The following is a 19920-nucleotide window of genomic DNA, read 5'->3' as shown; positions in this document are numbered from 1 at the left end:
CTATATAAGATAAAATAGCCTATATAATACTATAAACCTCCATGGCCTTATATATTGTGTTGTTATGCCCCACCATAGGCTACAACAATCTTGGATATCCTTATTTGTATTAGGCCTATCGTATGCCTAAAGTCTAATGTTCTCTCACGTCGGATCCCTTTAAGGAGTTTTTCCTGGATATAGCCTATAGGTTAGCGCGATAGCAATTGCGAGTCAAGACAGTTTGGCACTCAGTTCAAAGCAAGCTGTGACCTACTGGGTATCTCTAATTCCAAAACCTATAGGCCTATACCGTATTTTTTTCTGAGGTTCCACGGATTTGAATTATACAAATTCCGCCCATGTGTCTGACTGGCACTTTTATTAATGGGGGACAAAGGAAAGTGATGCATACTTCTATAACATTGAATTCAGTTGCTAAGCAACGATTGTGGGAAATCATCCGCGAAATTCAAATCTTTGAGCGAGGAGATGCGTTTTGTGCGTTTTGCTGAATAGTCAACTCAAGAGAAAGTTGAGAACCAAGAGAATTTGCTAAGCATATGAGGTTTACAGGCCTAGGCCTATATCCCCTTTTCAATCTCCAGAAAACGAAATAGTTGTATAGCCTAACAGGGCGGGACATATCGCCTAGGCCTATATAGGCTACGCAAATAGAGATAGGCATGTATAGGCCAAATAAAGTAGAACAACAAAGTCTAAAACATTAACAAAATAATCATATCCTTTATCCCTATGTTTTAACAGGTATGGCAATACCAATGTTCATGCACCCCAAAATGTAATTCAAACATGTTATAACCCATTTGTTAGGACTATCTCTTCTTCGCTTCCAATAGACCCTAATAATTTGTTAGAAAGTTACCATTTAACGTCTTCAATGGACCAACTGCCCCGAATCCTGACGTCAGACAACATATCAATGCACCAAGTTAGGCTGAATTATATAGCCTATTCTACACCCAAGACAGCACGTCATACTCTGAACGGAATGGAATGTATGAATGTAAAAAAAAAAAAACGAAGAAAAAAAAACCCAGTGTAAGTATTATGAGAGTAAGGCTGGCCAAAAGTTTAATCATAATAAATCAAACAACTATAACGAGAACTCGTAGTATGAGTCTCCAAAGATCTAACCTTATTGCAGTTCTATGTAATCACTCATAATATTATTGTAGTCGATGTGCAAGAGCATAGGGCTGTACTCCATAGCAGAACCCAAACTGTGCAGTCGCAACTAAAAGCTAAGAAACAAAGTACCATACCACTGCTCTCATCGCAAAACAACAACAAAGGGGACATGGATAGAGAAAGTTTTTGTTTGTTTCGATAGTGTGTGAGTGCAGCCTCTGATTATCTAGGTTGAATGGCGACCACTAAAGAATTAAGGTTTCATCAGGCTACACATTGAAAAACAATATCTGAGAGCAACCGTCCAAACACGTAATTTCAAGACTCATCTGAGATTTCATCATGACTACTATGACTATTTAAACCTCTGCTATTTTGAATTGAGTTAGCCTATACTTCCGACAATATAAAACATTTTTACAAACAATTATGCTCTGTTAAATATTGCAAAACACAGATGAGCAAAAATATACAGGGCCTAATGATAGAGTCACAGAATAGGCTCGGCGAATACGACTCTATACCGAGCGTTTATGAATTCACGGTGGCGATGTAAACAAACGGGTGCAGCCCAGTTAAGTGACAGGCTATAGTTTGCCAACAGATAATGTAAATGCTGCATAATCAATAGAATTAGGCCTATCGGTTGCTGCTACTATGATGAAGGTCGGGACGCGCGTATTAGTTGAAGATCAATACGCCTATATTCTTGATAAATATCATGCGTTAATGATAATCTTAAAATAAGACTAATTTATACAAAATTGTCAATCCCCTGTGGCCTCAATAATATTGTCATAAGGTATGTCCAGATGTTATCATTCCATACAAGATATTTTGTCTTTAATTCAACGAGTTTTGTTGTTTATGTATTGTGCAAATCTTATATCCATCTAATAAAAGTAGATGAATGGTAGTGAGGACAAATATAATCCGCCATTTTTCAACGTTAGTCTTCCTCATAACACGACAATAGCACGAATATAGGCCTATGCTTTGTTTCTCAACACCCTAGTTTTCCAAATATAAATCCCAAAACACACAATCAACGTAATCAATTTCATTCTAACAAATTTATTGTTCTCAATCAGCTCTTACGGAATCACTACTGAAATTAAATTACAATCAAATTATCACATCAAAATATACCCTTATTACCTAACAACTGTCAATGTCAGTTTATGTTGATTTGTGCTCCTTTAGAAATGATAATACAAAATTAAACAAAACAAATAAGGTCAACAACGAAAACAGGAAAACAAAACATCTTACACAAGTTCTGGGGGAAAATAAATTACCGTTTGGAATAATTCATATGTATTCCGAATAAAATATTAAAACAAGTCATTTTGATGAAAAATATAAAGTAAATAAATCAGATCAGCATCTGATCTAATGAATCTATATTGCCGGCTTTACAGAGTCTTGTTTATTAAAGAATACTGCTTAGAAAGGGCAGCAGTACAGTTACATCCACAGCACCCAGTCAGTCACACTTGGCAACAGATTTTCGCAGAGGAGAATTTCAAATAAGTGCAGCTGAAGATAGTCTTTTCAAATGTCTTTTTCTGTTTCTTCAAAAATCCATTCACGGTGTTCAGTCCCTTAAATAAAAACCCATTTAAAAAAAAAAAAAGATGTGATCTTGCAGATCAGTTGGCGGGGACAGTCCTGTGTGTTTATCTTTTACCACATTAGGCGTGGGGGGCCCACAAAATCCCAATTCCTTTTCGTGAAAAAATTAAACCATGCAGTCTTCCCCTCAAAAACAAAAACATGTTGGAAGCTTCGTGGATGCCACTCTTCTTCGCATTGGTGCTGTTGCTGTTTTTTTCCTTTGTTAAAGTTGGGTTTAATGTCCCATTCCCATTTTTAAATATACAAATGCCTGCTTCGTTTGTCTTTCGCAAATCAGATACAGGGTAAAGGGGGGTAAAATCTTTAGAAAAATTCGAATACTTGCTTTTCTTTTCCTGTTGGTGTTGTTAATGCGCCAAAATTACCTGATGGAACGAACTTGTAGTTGTCACCCTCTGGTCGCTCGGTTCACTCGGCCCAGTTAAACTTGCATCTTTTAAGTAATCTACTAAAAAATGTCCCTGAAAGAAAGAGAAGAAGAAGGAACCTTTTAGGTTAAGACATTTCAGGGCCTGGAAGAAGGTTAGCGGTGCGTTTTTGGGTTTGGGTTGAAAAGGGGGGTTGTTTTTTTTCTGGTGAAAAATATATAACACATTTGCAGTCTTATTCATATTCCCTCACAATCACAGTATCAAAAATGTTTTGGCTATCTTGACGACAGTCTGTGTTTTATCAGTTTAATTGTATATAAAATATTTTTTAGTCTTGTGCTGTTTCTATGTCTCACTGAACATTCTTTTGCAGTCCATGGAGGGGGGCGGTGTATCTGCACTCACATTGCCGACCTGAGAGTACACATCCTCCGGCGTCTGTGGCACTCCTGGGGGCGTCATCCTTTTTTCTTTCTGTCTCCTATTGCAAAACCACACTCTAACCACTTCTTTCTCCAGCTGTAAGTTGTCCGCTAGAGAGGTTATCTCTTGGGCCGAGGGTTTGGGGCATTTTAGGAAGTGACTCTCCAATGCCCCCTTCACGCTCACTTCTATAGAGGTGCGCTTCTTTCGCTTCCGACCTTGCGCGGCGATCTTGTCGATGCTGGTGGGGCTACCGGTGCTCGAATCTGCCTCCTCGAGCCATTTGTTTAGCAATGGCTTCAGCTTGCACATGTTTTTGAAACTGAGCTGAAGAGCTTCAAACCTGCAAATTGTGGTCTGAGAGAAGACGTTCCCATACAGGGTTCCCAGAGCTAAGCCCACGTCAGCTTGCGTAAAGCCTAGTTTGATCCGGCGCTGTTTGAACTGCTTGGCGAACTGCTCTAAGTCGTCCGAAGTCGGTGTGTCCTCGTCGGAGTGTGGGTCGTGGCTGTTCACCCCTCCGTGGTGCTGCTGCTGCTGGTGATGCGGATGCTGGTGATGATGGTGGTGGTGGTGGCTGCCGTGGTCGAGCTCAGGGGTATCCCCCCTTACCAAACCCGGGTGCACAAGACTCTGGCTCCCCGGTGGACTGAGCATTCCATTCACCGTGAAGCCCCCGGGCTGGGAGTAAATCAGCGACTGCTGCTGCTGCTGTCCCCCCGATAATGAGTTGATGTGAGCCGCAGTCGTGCTCCCCCAAGCCCCTGCATGAGTCTGGTGGGGACCTAAGTGTGAGGGCCTGTGATGCAGCGCGGTGCCCGTGTGTAGATCGTCTCTCCCCGAGTTGTTTTTCACGTCTTGCTGCTGTGGACTGCCCGACATGCCAACGGGACTCGACGACCAAGGTGATCCGGCTTCGGCTGCTGCTACTGCGGCTGCAGCTGCGGCCGCCGCGGCGTGCGGCAGGGATGTCACCCACTGATGGGCATGGCTCAACATATGTCCTCCATTGCTCGCTGCCATTGCCCCCTGCATGAAGTCACTCTGTACCATCTTTACTGTGGGGTCTCCCCTGTACCCACCAGACACCGAGCTAACCGCAGCACTGCCCGGCTGCATGCCACCGCCTCCAGAGTCAGAATGCACGATCGAGCCTGACGATAAGATATTGCTGGACAAATAGGGATTGGAAGCCGCGGTGGCCATTCCGTTAACCCTTATGAATATGTTTGTTGATTACCCCCTCCCTTTTTCAGTTACTTTTTTGAGCAGGCAAATTGTATCTCATGAATTATTCAAACTTTAAAAGTCTGGGTTGTATTTTGGCAAATACCATCGACTTGTTCGTGAAAAACCAAAAGGTTAAAAAAGGACAGCAAAAATGAATAAAATCCGTAGTTTTAGTATTTACAGCATTCATGTATTTCATATAGAAATTAATAAATGTCGATGAATAAAAATCCAGGTTTTCAAAAGCCCTTTGAAACCATTTGCAGTCCGTCGAGAAAAGTTTGTCGTCTCGGAATTTCTTCGAATTAAAATTCAAATGCACAGAAAAATCTTTGTCCCCAACAAACTTGTATTGGTCGAAGAAATTTCGCAATTTCTCCACAAAATATGAACTCCCGGTTTATGTTCCTTTAATCGCGGAGAAAAACACAAGCAAGGCTCCTTAGTTCTTTTGTAATTTAGCCGCTGAGATTTCTCCCTTGTTGCTTTATTCTTTTCTTTCGCTGTTTCTTTTATAGTAGTGTAGAGTCTATCTCTTTGTTCTGTTTTGATGTATATAAACCTGCCAAACCGCTAACTCCCGTTGAAGTACAATCCAGTATTACAGTGCAAAGCGATGGTTGCAAGACTCTTCTCTCATTCGCTTGTTCGCTCTCTCTCTCTCTCCCTCTCTTTCTCTTTCTGACAGTTCGCTCAGTCCCTCCCTCAAAGCTCGAGGACACACGAATGTTTACCCTGTGCCAAGCGTACGCACATCGTCCACGTCTTTCCCCCCAAATACGAGGAAGTCGAGTGCAAGACTCCCGTTGATTGGATACCCGGGGTGCGATTGACAGGTCTCGCCAGCCTTGCTTCAGGCGCGTAAACGTCCTTCCGGCCGTTCCAATTGGCTGATTTTTAATTCAATCCAAATAAATAGATAAATAAATAAGTGTAAGTTAATAATAACAAAAAAAGAGATAAATAATAAACAAATAGATACATAAAATGGCCCCTTACCTAAATCGTTTTTTTACAAAAAGAAGTAGGCTATAGGTTCTCCTCATTACCATATAGCCTTCTGAAATTAGAAAACGCATCGAAGTAGTTTTTTGTTGAAATACTGAAAGATAGTATTTCATAACACAAACATAACATATGCATTATTTGCTGCATATACTAACCCTCACCCTTTCAATCAGGAAAACAAACGATTATTAGGCCTATGAAGATATAGCATCACATTGATCATTATCAGTGTGCTGCAAGGGCATTAATGCTCCATGTTGTTAGTTGTAAAATCAGGAGAGGCAGGCTTGCTGTCAGAGGCAGTGTGCCCTTGAGAATGTATTGAATGATATGATAAGATGGACAAATGAGTGATGCCATTTATGGCGCCTTAATACCACAATATTCAATAACCCAAGCACGGTGCTCCATGGCAGTGCTCTGGCTCCTCAGGAGTTAACGCACAAAGGTTGTGGGGGTGCTTCCATGCGGAAAACACAGCGCATAGGCAACCTCACTGAACCACAGTAGAAGAGAAAGTGGCAACCAAAACAAGGGCAAATTGAGCAGTCCTTTGGGGATTTGCAGAGAAAACGTCTGCCTTTGAATCTGAATACCACTATACCAGCTAAATTTAGGCCTCCCTTCAGATCACTAGGCTACATCACCTAGAAATGAATGGCCCTTTGTTAGTGATGGACCCCTTCAGCATATGGATTCACCCAGAGGTGTTAATGAATGCCAAATATATATATAGCGTACACTGGTCGAGGCGCAGTCGCGTTCACGTGGAGCAAAAGCAAGGACGCACAGGAGCGATACAGCGTTCGCCTCTTGCCAATAAGATAGTCTATCCTTACTGTTTTTTTAGGATGAACCACCACGACCTTATGTTGTAGGGGTTTGTAAGAGAAAGGTAATATGACCATTCTAACCCTCAATATTGTTCCCTTTAAAAACTTACCAAACCAAGTATTGGAGACAGATTTTTTTTTTCACTTGAGCAAAAGATAAACACCGGTGTAATTCAGCACATTGTCAAACGCCAGTGCTCTGATTCCCAATAGATTTAATTTGGACTCGGCTCAAAACCGAGAGAGCCTCGTGGATTTGTTTATATTGAATAGGCTGGATAGGGTCGGTGCCATGGGACAGTCTTTTCATTAATATACAGTGAGGATTTCTGTCTAAATTACTGCTATGCATTTCACATTGCACGCGTTCAGAGGGCGTCTCGTGCGGCCGTGAGAAACGTGACACCGGGGATGTGGGAAGCAAACCGTTCACTCCTAAAAGATAACCCAAAAGAGTGAAAAGCCATTTAAAACATTTCCCTAATTCAACGTTTACCGATAAAGTCCTCTCTCTGAAATATGATGTGTTTATTATTTATTTGTTTATTTCATAAGGTCCACAAGTTCCCTGCTGGGGAGTTCATTTGTTTTGTATGCAAAAAAGAAAGGGGAAAAAAAATCCCCAAGTATAACAAGAGACGAACAGTTAGTGCTGATTTTCATTTGCATAAATTTTCATATATTTTAGTGAAAATAATAGCGGCGCCGAGGACTGCTCTGCTCAGTTGAGGCAGAGGAAAGAAAATCTTAGGGAGCACCGAATCGTAGGACAGGAGATAGCCATTAATAGAGTCAAAATATAAATGTAAAGCATTTTTTCGAGTGTTCTTGGACATGAGGTAAGTCAACAATTATTTCAATTTCCTAACACTATCTGTCTGTGAGAATGCAATGAACTTCATTGGAAACGTATAGCTTTATGAATTTCTTAACATCAGTGTTGTTGTTTTGTGTCTCTTTATGTAATGTTAGCCTAGTCTATATGTTTGTCATGCTGTATAACATTTCCCACCTCTAACTCTCATAAAACCATATGTTGTTCTTCTTTTTTAAAACCAAAAATCAATATATGCTTTGTGTTGCCTTTCGCTCTCTCCCTCGGTTTTATAAATAGTGAGCAGACGGTTAAGCTGTGCTGTTTTGTAGTGAATGTCCACTGGAGAAGGCGCAATCAATCAAATTTAAGCAGGAGACCCCTTCGGTTGAATTCTCTGGAGGATTCGCGTAGGCACAAGTGAATATCAAATCGTTTACATAAATCGATCCCATGCCGCTGTTGCAAAGTTTGTTTAAAGTTTAGCAACATTACAGACATAGCCCACTCATTCACTGTAATCACCGCACGCATGCTTATGAAAACGAGTCGAATGGGACGCTCTAGGACTATATTTTGACATATGGCTACATTTTGTTCCATCTCAGGAATTCATGGAGCGATTCCCAGAGCAGAGGGATAGGGAATCCTTAATCCTTAAAGCGATAGATTATTATGCGGATGAACTGATTAAGACAACAATATTCAGATTTTCATAAATCCAATCCGTATGCAATGATCCTCTACCACCTTTGCTTAAAAAATATATTTATATTGTCTCTTGGAATTTTAACCATTATTGAAAGTAGGCTATACATGTTGTAGTCTATAACATACAATTTCTAAAATCGCACTTTTTTGTAGTCGAATTTCTTCACTTTACTGCGTTTTTCTCACGGGTTAACTTTGTGTGCCCTCATGCCGTCGCGCGCAGCCCAGCTAAGACCGTTTGTTTCATTGATGGGGAGACATTTCTGAACCCAGAGTTTCGGTTGTCATGGTGAGCCGAATAAAAGAGAGAACACTAGTCGCATTAAGCTATATGTTTGTGCACTGGACTCTAGATGAAAGAGCCTAGCTGCTGAAGCCAAGACCATATAGGTTATAGAAGCATGGACTATCATCACAAAGCCAAACCAACAACTCAACCTCATTTCCAAGTTCTTAGACCTCATCTTTATACCAACACTGTAGAACCAGTCAGAGACTCACCTGTGGGCTGGTTGCTTTAGATAGGGAGAATCAAATTGAGTTCCATTGTTGACTTTAGGCTAGATACATATTTTGCACCAGCAGGTGTCGCGCTCACTCATGTTGGCAATCCAGTTTTGGGTGAGTGCATTATTGTTTTTGTTGACTGCTTAGCAATTTTAAATAGAGACAAAACTACAGACGACTACATATATATAAGCAACCGAAACAGTTGGACGAGAGAAAGAAAATGAAGACAAGACATGAAGAAACTGTCTGCACTCCAAAGGTAAATAGGCCTAATATGTCTGGTGCCTAATTTATGAAATATTATATTCAATTGGTTTACAATAGCCTAGTTAAGTCGTTGTCAGGTTGTGCTTAATGTATTAAATGGAAATGTCTGATTAATATTTGCATTTCTGTGATAAATAACCTAAGAGACGTTTAGGCCTACCCAATAAAAATAGACCCTAGTATATTGGAAATACAACTGAACTCACATGATACTTTCTGTGGCGATATTTACTTTTTCCTTATCCATTACCCAGAACTTCAGAGGGGTAAGCCTCCACTACCACCACTACCTCCGTTCTTGCACGCCAAATTGTTAAATCGTTTCCTTGAAATCTACATTATGCTTTAAATACTGGTTGGCCTACTGATCACCTTGATGTTGTTCGACTTGATCGCAGATATTATGTTGAACGTATGTAGCACCATAATTCAATTGATATAACTTGAATATGAGAGCAAATATTTATAGCAAAAAATATGTCACTAAGCAAATAAACCTCAGCGGCATGACATGGGACTGTGAATAACCCAACACGTAGGCCTACTGTATATGCCTAATTAAGACCATTTCATTTAATATGCAAAACTCTAGCTAATATGTTTATTATTGCTTAAGGTTGTTTGGTCATTTAGGCTATGTTCTAGATTTGAAATGAACTGGCTAGTCTTTTTCAATGAACATCATCACTAATCACTGGTATAATAGGCCTAATAGAATTGTTACTGTATTCTATTTGAAACCATAACAAATTAGAACAAAAAAAAACTCACCAATTGTCTTGGGAATTAGTACCCTGTGGTTTCTATGCATGCTTGACCAGTAATTCAACCTAAGTCAACCTAAAAGTATGTTGTATAGTTCGAATGATCATCATCATCATCATAATCATCATCACCATCATCGTCATCTTCATCATCATTATCACCGTCATCAACCATCTAGGCTACTAAAACCACAGTTGAATAGTTAACAACTTGTAAAATATAAAATATGAAATTATAGCCGTAACATTGCATAATAAACATAGGCTAATCATTTCAAGAACATAATGGAATCGCAATATGCTAATTATTTTGATAACCTATCAATGTATCAATCAATTTACTATATGAGCAGAGCTGATATTGCCAGAGTCATATTGCTTTTGCTAACCCCCATTCATGTAGCCTATTTGCAAATCTTAGCCAATAACTGCATGTGCTCAAAGAAGACATCATATTAACCTTTCCGGTAGGCTACCACATCGGGTCATCGATGTCTTTACATGAGAGAACAATATTTTGCCTTTGGATTAATGACATGCATCCATCCACTGTCGTCTGTCATATGCAGAAACATGTCGTGGCTTTTAACAACAACTCATAACTGGCGTCATAAGACTATAATATCTAAATATTATAATATCTCAATATTTAAATTGAATTGGTGCAATGGCTATTTTAATTACAGGTTAGTTAATGTAGGCTATACATGATTTATTTTCTTCACTTGGTCTACTAGTTAATCACAAAATACGTTAACTGTTCACTTCAAGCCAGACGTTGATTTAAAGCAGAATTCAACTTGGAGTAGTCCAACAATAATGTACCGCGTTAATTAAATGGCGCACACTGAATATCACCGAGCAATATAAATATTCTCAATTTGCGACATGGTGTGTGCTACATTAAATATCATTTAAACCCATGATAACTACACAGGGAGTCTATTTATATTCATCTACATAGCCTATATTATAATAGCCCACGACTGCCTGTTTGTTGTGTGTTCCCATGGGGCGTCTTTGCCCTGAACAGAGCGCTCTGGCTGCTGTGTTTATAGGTGAGGTGAGGAAGGACTAGATGGGGAAGTCTCATTTCATGGATCTAGGATGTGCTTTGCCTTCATCTGACTAACTTCCATTATTCATACATATATCAACCGGTCCCTTATTGATTGTGTCTCACGGATCAGAAATCAATGTAAATCTCATAATTTGCTATCCATAAATGTGTTTCCCCAGATGAAATTGTCTACGGACTACAGCATTCCTGATATAGTGACTTATGTCTGAATATGAATTATTCAAGGCAAGCATTTTTAGACTCATCCTGTAATGGCAGTGTTTTTGTTTTTACCCTGAAATGGGCCAGAGGGACTTGACTATTGATCATCCGCAGGACAAGCTTTTTGACACCAATGAAGTGTGTTTTGTGAAATATGAACATATTTGGAGTGATTGACCGATGCCGTACAGATTGGCGACAACACATTATCTCAGGCAGAAATTCAGCATTCCTAGCGCAACAGGGAGATACCTGCCAACAGGAGTTAGACGTTATAGTTCTACACAACATGTGGAGGTCTGAAATGTACACTGCGAAGTTCGGGCTGGGGACGGATGCATTTGATTCAGTCTGTCAGGTCCCTCTGAACATAGGCAGGCAGGTGTGGGGGCACACACGGACCTCAGCGTTCGGGTGAGTGATAGACGGACAGATAGGATGAAGTGGTAGAGGGGAGGACAGAGGTCTGTAGGAGGGAGGGCCTTTTGTCTGTCAAGCAAGCTCACCCCACACACTGCCCAGGGACGCCCAGGGATGGAGAGAGAGAGCTCAGACAGAGCCTACCTAAGGCATCTCAACACCCCCCCCCTTCCCCATCTCCCCCCCCCCGAGCACTAGCACTAACACATCAACAAGGACACACTGTCTGGAACATCCAGAACCTTCAAACCCCCCCCCCCCCCCCCCCGCCACCAATGGTGGAGCACAAGCACATATCTGAGTATTATTGTGTATGCAAATAAGTACACAAATGTGCTGCTACTTGTATTCTATTAGGCTGCATTACACATGTTAATCAAGACTGATGTCGTATTATTAAGTTTAGTAATTAATAAATAAATCGCTTAATTCCAAACAAACTGAAATCCAAAGTGTGGTGGTAGGATGGATCCCAGCAGTGTGAGATGTTGCCATTGAGTGCAGTTTGCTATAGTCATTCCTTTGTTTTTGTTTGTCAAACAGGAGAATTCCCTCAGGAGAAGGGTTTGTGGCACCTCTCTGCCCAGGATTACATTAATCAAAGTATTTATTTCCCTTGGGGAGCTCGGCACAAATCACTCCAAATCCCAACAAAATTGGATAACGGAGGACCTGAGCACTATAAGTAACCTTTTTTTTTTTTGCTCATTTCGCCAACTTAATGGATCTAGTTCTATCTAACTTTGTGGAACAGAGAGGATGGGCTTTACAAAGCTGTGGCTCCCGGCCGTTGAAAGCCCAAACAACATAATTGGATGGGAACTCGGCACCCAGATAGAGACATACAAACACTAACCACCTCCTTGCACAGTCTAGGGTTGACTCAGGATAGAGTTGTACAAATACAGCCAGCATCCCTCTCGGTGGTGCCTGTGTGGGGCCATCACATGGATAAGGAGTCTAAACACATGGCTAGACTGGGATCTTGGTTGCTTCTAAGACTGAGAAACATCTAGCACCCGGGCTGGAGCTAGACTTGCCTGCAATTGTAGTCAATTCAAAACTTAGCAAGCGTTGCAATATCACAAATAGAGAGAGAGAGAGAGAGAGAGAGAGAGAGAGAGAGAAAATAACATCATTTCTTTCACAATTTGCTAAATAATTACATGTGATTTAGAGTAAAGCTGGCTGCCTAATAAATCAGCGACTGTTTACAGCGAAAGCCGGCCTTACTACCGCAATAAATACTCCCCCCAATATGCTGCCTATTTCAGGTAATGCAAATAAAATAATAGAGCTGTAATTTTTCTTATGTGTTGTTATGTTGCGACCCGGCGCGGCCTGCGTGTTTGATATTCATGAGGGAAATGGGGAGGAAATGTCGCCTCTCTTTATGGCGGCCGCATTGTAACACAAATTCAGCACTCCTGCCTTCCCTCCAATCAGGGATAAATGATGGCCTCGCTGCGTCGTGGCGAAAAGGCAATCCTGCCGCCACCACAGCACCGCACTACAGCGCCATGTCTACTGGGAGTGCAGGGAGTGAGTAGACATGAGGGAGGTCCCTGTCTGACCCCACCGAGCCCCAGAGCCTCATCACCAGCCATCGCAGGCTGAACGGCTGACACGAGAGAGGGTCCAGACTGGCCGCTCACCAGAACCAGAACACACACTGGCACTATATGATGACCCATGATGCTCAGCAAATGAGCGGGAAAATGTAGGCTATACAGCTTCATGGGGACCCTAGGCCAGCTGTACACTCTTAGGAAAAAAAAAAGAAAGAAGGGTTATTCGTTTGTCCCTGTATGGGCACCCTTTGAAGAACCCTATTGGGTTCCATGTAGACCGTTTTGGGTTCCGTTGAGAACCTCATGTGGAAAGGGTCCAACATGAAATCAAAAGGGTTTGACAAGGAAGCCGAAAGGGTTCTACATGGAACCCAGAAAGGTTATACAAAGGGTGCTCCTACAGGGACATGGTTCCATGTAGGCAAATGTACTGCACATAAATATGCATACTCAGTAGCTGTGGTGCTACGATATTCTATAGTTTTGTATTCCCGCTATAACATATTTGTATTTAATGTACAGTACATGAATTGTGTTGTTATTCTGTTCCAACAGTTATCACGTGTATTGATACAGTATATTGAGGAAGAAGAGTTAGCTTGAATGTGTCCAATTCTAGCGGAGTCCCCCAACTCTGAGACAGAGTCTGTCTTAGATTGTAAGTGTGCGTGATATGTGCTATTATGAGCTTGTGTGGTCACGTTCACTGCTAGGAAGTCTTGATTCATGTGGGCATTATGCGTGTTGGGTGCTTATGGCCCTCTCCCATTCGCATGGAGTCAGCCCCATTTGTTTGTAAATGGGTTTACATACATCTTCTGTGCCTGTTTTTTTCACTCCTATCCACCACACACACACACACACACACACACACACACACACACACACACACACACACACACACACACACACACACACACACACACACACACACACACACACACACAGTCACAGTCACAGTCCCTGGGCGCTAGGCCCTCTCCCTTCCTCCCTCCCTCCCTCCCTCCCTCCCTCCCTCCCTGTCCGGGCGCGTGCATTCAGCCAGCAGCATCACAAAAGCGGCTTTGAGAGGACGGCATGCTGAGCTGTGACCCTCTGAGATCATGCCCACCATACATTACTCACCCCTTACGCCTCACTCATGTCCCAGGCAAGGAGAGCGGGGGTCCCCCCCCCCCCCCACCCTTATTGGAGATTGGACAGTCTTTCTGCTGTTGGACCTGGCTGATGTGATGTGTAACTCCTGTCTCCTCCCTCAAGGAGGGGATTTCTCTTTCCTCAGTCCGTTTTTTTTTTAAAACACACATATCAATTGCAAATGCACTCAAGGAATTCTTTATTCAGATAGTTACCTGAGCCCTATGGTTTAGCCGTAATATAATTTCGTAGTCCGTTCCGGTCTGAAAAGTAAATGTTCCTCTCTCTAATTTATTGCAGCCCACTTATATTTGAATGCCTACTTCGATACATATATGAATACTTGGAGCTGAGATAATGCATCTGGTCATTATGTACCATACTCCGCTCCCTCAGTGCAAAGTGGCGCATAGCTTGTTGTTGTACGGCTATTCCCACATGTCCAGGTGTGAGACTAAAGCTCAACACAGCATGGGCCATTTCCTCAGCCGAAAGCACTAGTTATGTGCCCATTAACTTCATTAAATAGAGTGTTTGTGTGTGTGTGTGTGTGTGTGTGTGCGCGTGTGTGTGTGGATGTGCGTATGTGCATGCATGCATGCATGCATGTTTGTGTGTGTGTGTGTGTGTGTGTGTCTGTGTCTGTGTCTGTGTGTCTGTGTGTCTGTGTGTGTGTGTGTGTGCCAGGGTTGCTATTTTGTATTCATGCGTTGAAATCCTGTGCAGCTTTAGACAAACCATTTGCAAAACCTGGTGGTAAAATCACGCGGTAGCACTAACATGCATGTCTATCTATGGCATGGGAGGCGACCCGATACTTCCCACATGTTCAAGTATGTAAGTCACTCTCAGAAACACGTAGACTAAGCCAACCTCAATCACTACATATCACTTCCCTAAACCCCAGAACCAGTGACATGCAGTAGTTATAGTTACAGTTATGTAATGTTGTTCTCTCCTCTCCTGTCTGTCTCCCTTACTGTTTTCCTATACACAGAGCACTATATGTGCAGTCATATTGTTGTGCTGTGGAAATATGACCTTGAGGCTAGAATACAAATGCGATGTTTTTTTTGCCGTACCTGAGCTCACGTTGTGAAACACATTGTTGACATTAGTTCATGTTTAGTCAATTGCTGTGATGCTGTTTTCAGGTCTGTCCTCATCTGCGTTTCACTCCATGGTACCGTTTGTCAAATCAAAATCTAAACGGGACAGAATTTTGCATTTTTAGAAATATGTTTGGTTGGAGTCTGCCACGTTTTTTTTTACTAGGTTGTGTATGCTACAACACAGGGCATATCTGGTTAAAGTGGTACCCTCTCCGCAGGCTTGCATTTCAGGCAGGGAAAATAACAGTTATTCAGGTGTATCTAATATTTTGACAAACAGGCTGCATTTACATAGATGGGGTTTAGCTCCATTCGTCGTGGAATGCTATAGTAACCCTAAAAAAATGACTGGGGTAGCTCCAGAGTGCTTGAATAAGTGGACTTCATTTTTAAGTCGATCCTGAAAAATATTCTCGGTTAATGATGCGCTCTTCCAGCTGATTTTAATGTGAGATTCTTTTTCTCTATCTTGCAGAACCCCCCCACCCCGCCCCTCCAACAACCCCCCCCCCCACCCCTCCCCACCCCCTCTTCAAGAGGTAAGGGCCTCAGTGTGTGTGCTCTCTCCCCCAGCAGCGGACACACAAGTCTCCCCAGCTTCCGTTTCCTCCGCGCGCCGCTGCTGGAGTATTCACGCTCCAGGCTGTTTTCTTTGAGAGACTATAAAAATATGCAAATGCTATTGTTAAAGCGCAAAGTAGAGGAGCCCTCTCCCTCTCTCTCTCTCTTTCTCTCTCTCCCTCTCTCTCTCTCTCTCTCTCTCTCTCTCTCTCTCTCTCTCTCTCTCTCTTCCCCCTCTGCTTGTGTTCCTGGTGAGTATAATGCATGGAGAGAGGGCTGTGGGGTTTCATTTTGTCTCTTGCACGGCTCACAAAGACGGAGACGCCGCTGACCAGGTAGAGGGGATGGATATTAAAAATATTCTCGAAGGCAGGCATTGTCTGTTTCGATTGTGGTCATATTCTCTGACCATCTGTTTAAGAGAGAGGAAGCAGAGAGGGAGAGAGATGGGGTGGGGGGTAGCATCTCACATATGAAACCCAACATAGGCCTACACCACAGCACAGTAAATAAATAAATACAAATAAAATATAACAACCGGGCCTTCAAAAGTCCCTGAGCAGAGAGAGAGAGAGAGAGAGAGAGAGAGAGAGAGAGAGAGAGACAGACAGACAGACAGAGGGGGGGGCGGGGGGGGGGCAGAGGAGCGCATTTGTAAAGCCCTCACGGTCTCAGGAAGACTTTTTGAAGTGATTATGAAGACAGTTCAGATCAAAGGATTTGACAAGTCTGAGTGCCCGCCAAATATGAGCTGGAGTAATCACACTGAAGCCCTCCATACAAGATGCCACTGGTCCCTCCAGCTGCTTTGCAAATGTAATGTGACACTAACGGATAAACAGATTATCAGGGGACCAAAAAAATATAAAAAGTCCTAATAAAAAAAGTAGTGTTATGGTGAAATAGTTTATTTTATGAACGTCAAGACAAGGAAATGATGATACATTTTGTATAAAATTATAATGGTCCAAATTATCAATTTTTTTAGAACATCAGATGAAGGAGTATTTTTTAGTGGCGATGTAGGATGATATTTTTCATCTCACCAGTTTTCTATAATTCCTAATCTTGCCTGCAGTCATTTTTAAAGTTTAACTAGCCAGTAGGAATTATACGGTACATCTCTCTTGCACTCATTATTTTCTAGATGTTGTGATATTGTCATATCATGATAGTATTATTATTATTATTATTATTATTATTATTATTATTGTTATTATTATTGTTATTAATATTTTTATTATAATTACGCACACTTGTACAGTATTTGTGATTTTCAGTAGTAGAATTAGTATAATATGTTCCCATAATGTTATTCATGACCTAGATGATTGAGTCATTGAATGCGACCTGTTCCTGTAAGCAATGTATGAATGCATAAATGGATATGTACCATGCCAACTATTAAAGCAGCAGAAGAAAACATCCCTTGGTGTCTCGCGTCCTGTGTCATGTCTGTGTGGTACCCGCCCGTGTCACTCACAAGCCGCTCCACTCCAGGTTCAGAGAGAGGTCCAGTTGTCCGGTCCGTACCCTCCTCTCCTCTGGGCCCCTGTCCAACTAGGCCCGTTGGTTCTGAAGAGTCTCACACAAACAGCTCTTTGAGGGGCAGACGGACACATGGACAGATGGTGTAGGTCACGGACAGACACTGAGGACTGAGGCTCTTGTGTGACCGGTGCCCATCGCTGATGAATTCCCTTTTATCTCACAAGTCCACTGCTTCAAACTGAACTTCCTGTACCCTTCAACCATGATACAGCAGAGAGGGAGGAGAGGAGGGAGGGAAGTAGAGGAGGATGGTGAGGGGGGAGAGAAAAGCGGGGGGGGGATGGGAAGAGGAGAGAGAGAGAGAAGATTGGAGGATAAAGCACTGTATGCTGCACTTTTTTATTTCAGTATATGGTCAGAGAGGCTTCCATTGTGAATTGTCCCTCACTCCACAAATGGGCTGGGTCCTGACTTTAACTGAACTTTATAAAGGGCCACTTTGAACATGACATGCATTCTTTGAAAGGGCTGTATAACTGCAAATACATGCGTTTAATTTGTCATGCTTATAAATGATTATAATGTAGGTGAATATCATGTAATGTTTATGAATGGTCCTCTGTGGCTCAGTTGGTGGAGCATGGCGCTAACAACGCTTAGGTTGTGGGTTCGATTCCTGCTGGGACCATATCTACTGAAATGTATGCACTCACTGCAATGTAAGTCGCTTTGGATAAAAGCGTCAGCTAAACGGCATATATTATATTATATTATTATATGAATGCTGGAATATTCATTTATACAGATAGTTTACTATAAATGCTTTTATATCATTGTTATAACAATTTATAACAACATTTATATGATGATAGTGTTACTGCAACAGCTTATTGGACTGTACACAACCATTGAACTGTTCAGTCCTGTTCTGAAACTGCAGTCTATTTAAACTAAACTTCATTGGCCATAACTCTCCCGTATATATGCAGTTATCTGGTGTTTGCCCCACAAACCTGACATTGTAAAAGATAATGTGTGCTCTAATTCAGTTAATCAATAAAGTTTGATTTGTACAAGGCTTTGGCCATCATTTTTCAATATGGTACAATATATTTAACACAACCCACACCAACTAAAGAATATGCAGACGGCTCTCAACACTTCTGGAAACTAGAATAGAAAAGCCAGTATGTGCTGCGGCGGAATACTCCCTGCTAGAGACAAGCTCTATATGTCTCTATATGTCAATTTGATTGGCCACAGTTGAGGGCTGACTGCTATTGATTGGTTGGTCATTAGGAGAGAGTGGCAGTGTGGCAGTATCACCGCTGACACAGTTAACATGGAGCCGTAACATCTGACTGCCCTTTAACCAACGCCCATCAACTGACCAGCCCTCGCCATTGACCCCCACGACTCTCAGCTGTTCCTTCCTCCCAACCAAGAATGAGCTTCTGTGGTTTGTGTGTGTGTGTGTGTGTGTGTGTGTGTGTGTCTCTGTGTGTGCATAAGTGTGTGTGTGTGTGTGTGTGTGTGTGTGTGTGTGTGTGGTACAACACTTTGATTGTGGGTGGGCAGTGGTCAGTAGCAAAATATTTTACCAGGATTGTACCATATATAAGGTATATACTGTATATATAAGGTATATACTCTATAGTAGGTATGTCTACATTTGGCAGATATCTGTATACAGGACAGCAGGCAGCAGCAGGTATACAAGCCAATACAATAGGATTGGTTCTGATAGTATCTACAAACCTGCTGGTTTGTGTGTGTGTGTGTGTGTGTGTGTGCATGCTTGTATGTGTGTGTGTGTGTCTGTGTGTGTGTGTGTGTGTGTGTGTGTGTGTGCGCTGAACTGTTGCCTGTGAACAGTCTACTACAGTATAAAATCTAGAATGTATGACCTATATTGCAGATGATCATGTGAAAACAGTCAAGATTAGTTAGAATGATTGCAACATTATGAAAACACAATTCCTTTGATATTGCGCTCAACATGTTTTTTTAAAACAATCTGATATTGATCACAGAGACAGAGAAGTCTTTGTATGAAGAGGGGTCACATTTGGGAAATGCAGTTGGCTATAGTAACATTGAGGCATCTTAGCAGCACTAACAGAACTTGGGAGAAGAGTAGGGGGCTACACTGAGCAGTCTGCCTGTAGTGTGTGTGTGTGTGTGTGTGTGTGTTTGTGTGTGTGTGTGTGTGTGTGTGTGTGAGAGAGAGTAACTGTATGTGAGAGAATGAGAGTGTATGTGTGTCTGCACGAGATGGCTGTGATCAGTGAGTGAATGAGGTGTCTCACTGGCCTCTCTCTCTCTGTTTCTCTCTCTCTCTCTCTCACTCTCTCTCTGTCTCTCCCTCTCTCTGAGGGGAAGCCCTGGCAGTGGACAGCTGTGGAAATGAGATCGGTCGTGCAGTAAGTGTGGTGACCCTGGCTATGACCCCATGCTGTTTCCACTGCTCTCTCTCCACTAAATGATATCCACTGTATCCTGCCTGCCTTGGGGGGGCGGGCGGGGGGGGGCTTTCCTGCTCTGATCACCCAACCTCCTATTGTGGGGGGGGGGGGGGCTACAAAGATTTCCAGCAGCCACTAATCCACCTGAGAGAGATTGAAATGATGATTTAATTACTCACAT

At 42.1% G+C, this 19920-nt stretch overlaps 1 protein-coding gene across 2 annotated transcripts; it reads right to left on the bottom strand.

The window, feature by feature from the left end:
- Positions 1-3116: 3116 nt before the first annotated feature.
- On the bottom strand, positions 3117-4793 carry pou3f3b (POU class 3 homeobox 3b; the record flags this gene model as incomplete). Of its 2 annotated transcripts, none has more annotated exons than XM_083679875.1 (2): positions 3117-3230; positions 3555-4793. In XM_083679875.1, 2 exons carry the CDS (start codon positions 4767-4769, stop codon positions 3117-3119), a joined length of 1329 nt encoding a protein of 442 aa, XP_083536001.1. The 2 variants fall into 2 exon arrangements, with proteins under 2 accessions (XP_083536001.1, XP_083536000.1); XM_083679874.1 differs by having other exon boundaries at positions 3546-4769.
- Between the last annotated feature and the right edge of the window lie 15127 nt (positions 4794-19920).

This window comes from Argentina silus (genome assembly GCF_951799395.1).
Source record: "Argentina silus genome assembly, chromosome: 11".
Lineage (NCBI taxonomy): Eukaryota > Metazoa > Chordata > Actinopteri > Argentiniformes > Argentinidae > Argentina > Argentina silus.
The sequence above is the reverse complement of the archived record's forward strand: the minus strand, read 5'-3'. Positions and strand labels throughout refer to the sequence as shown.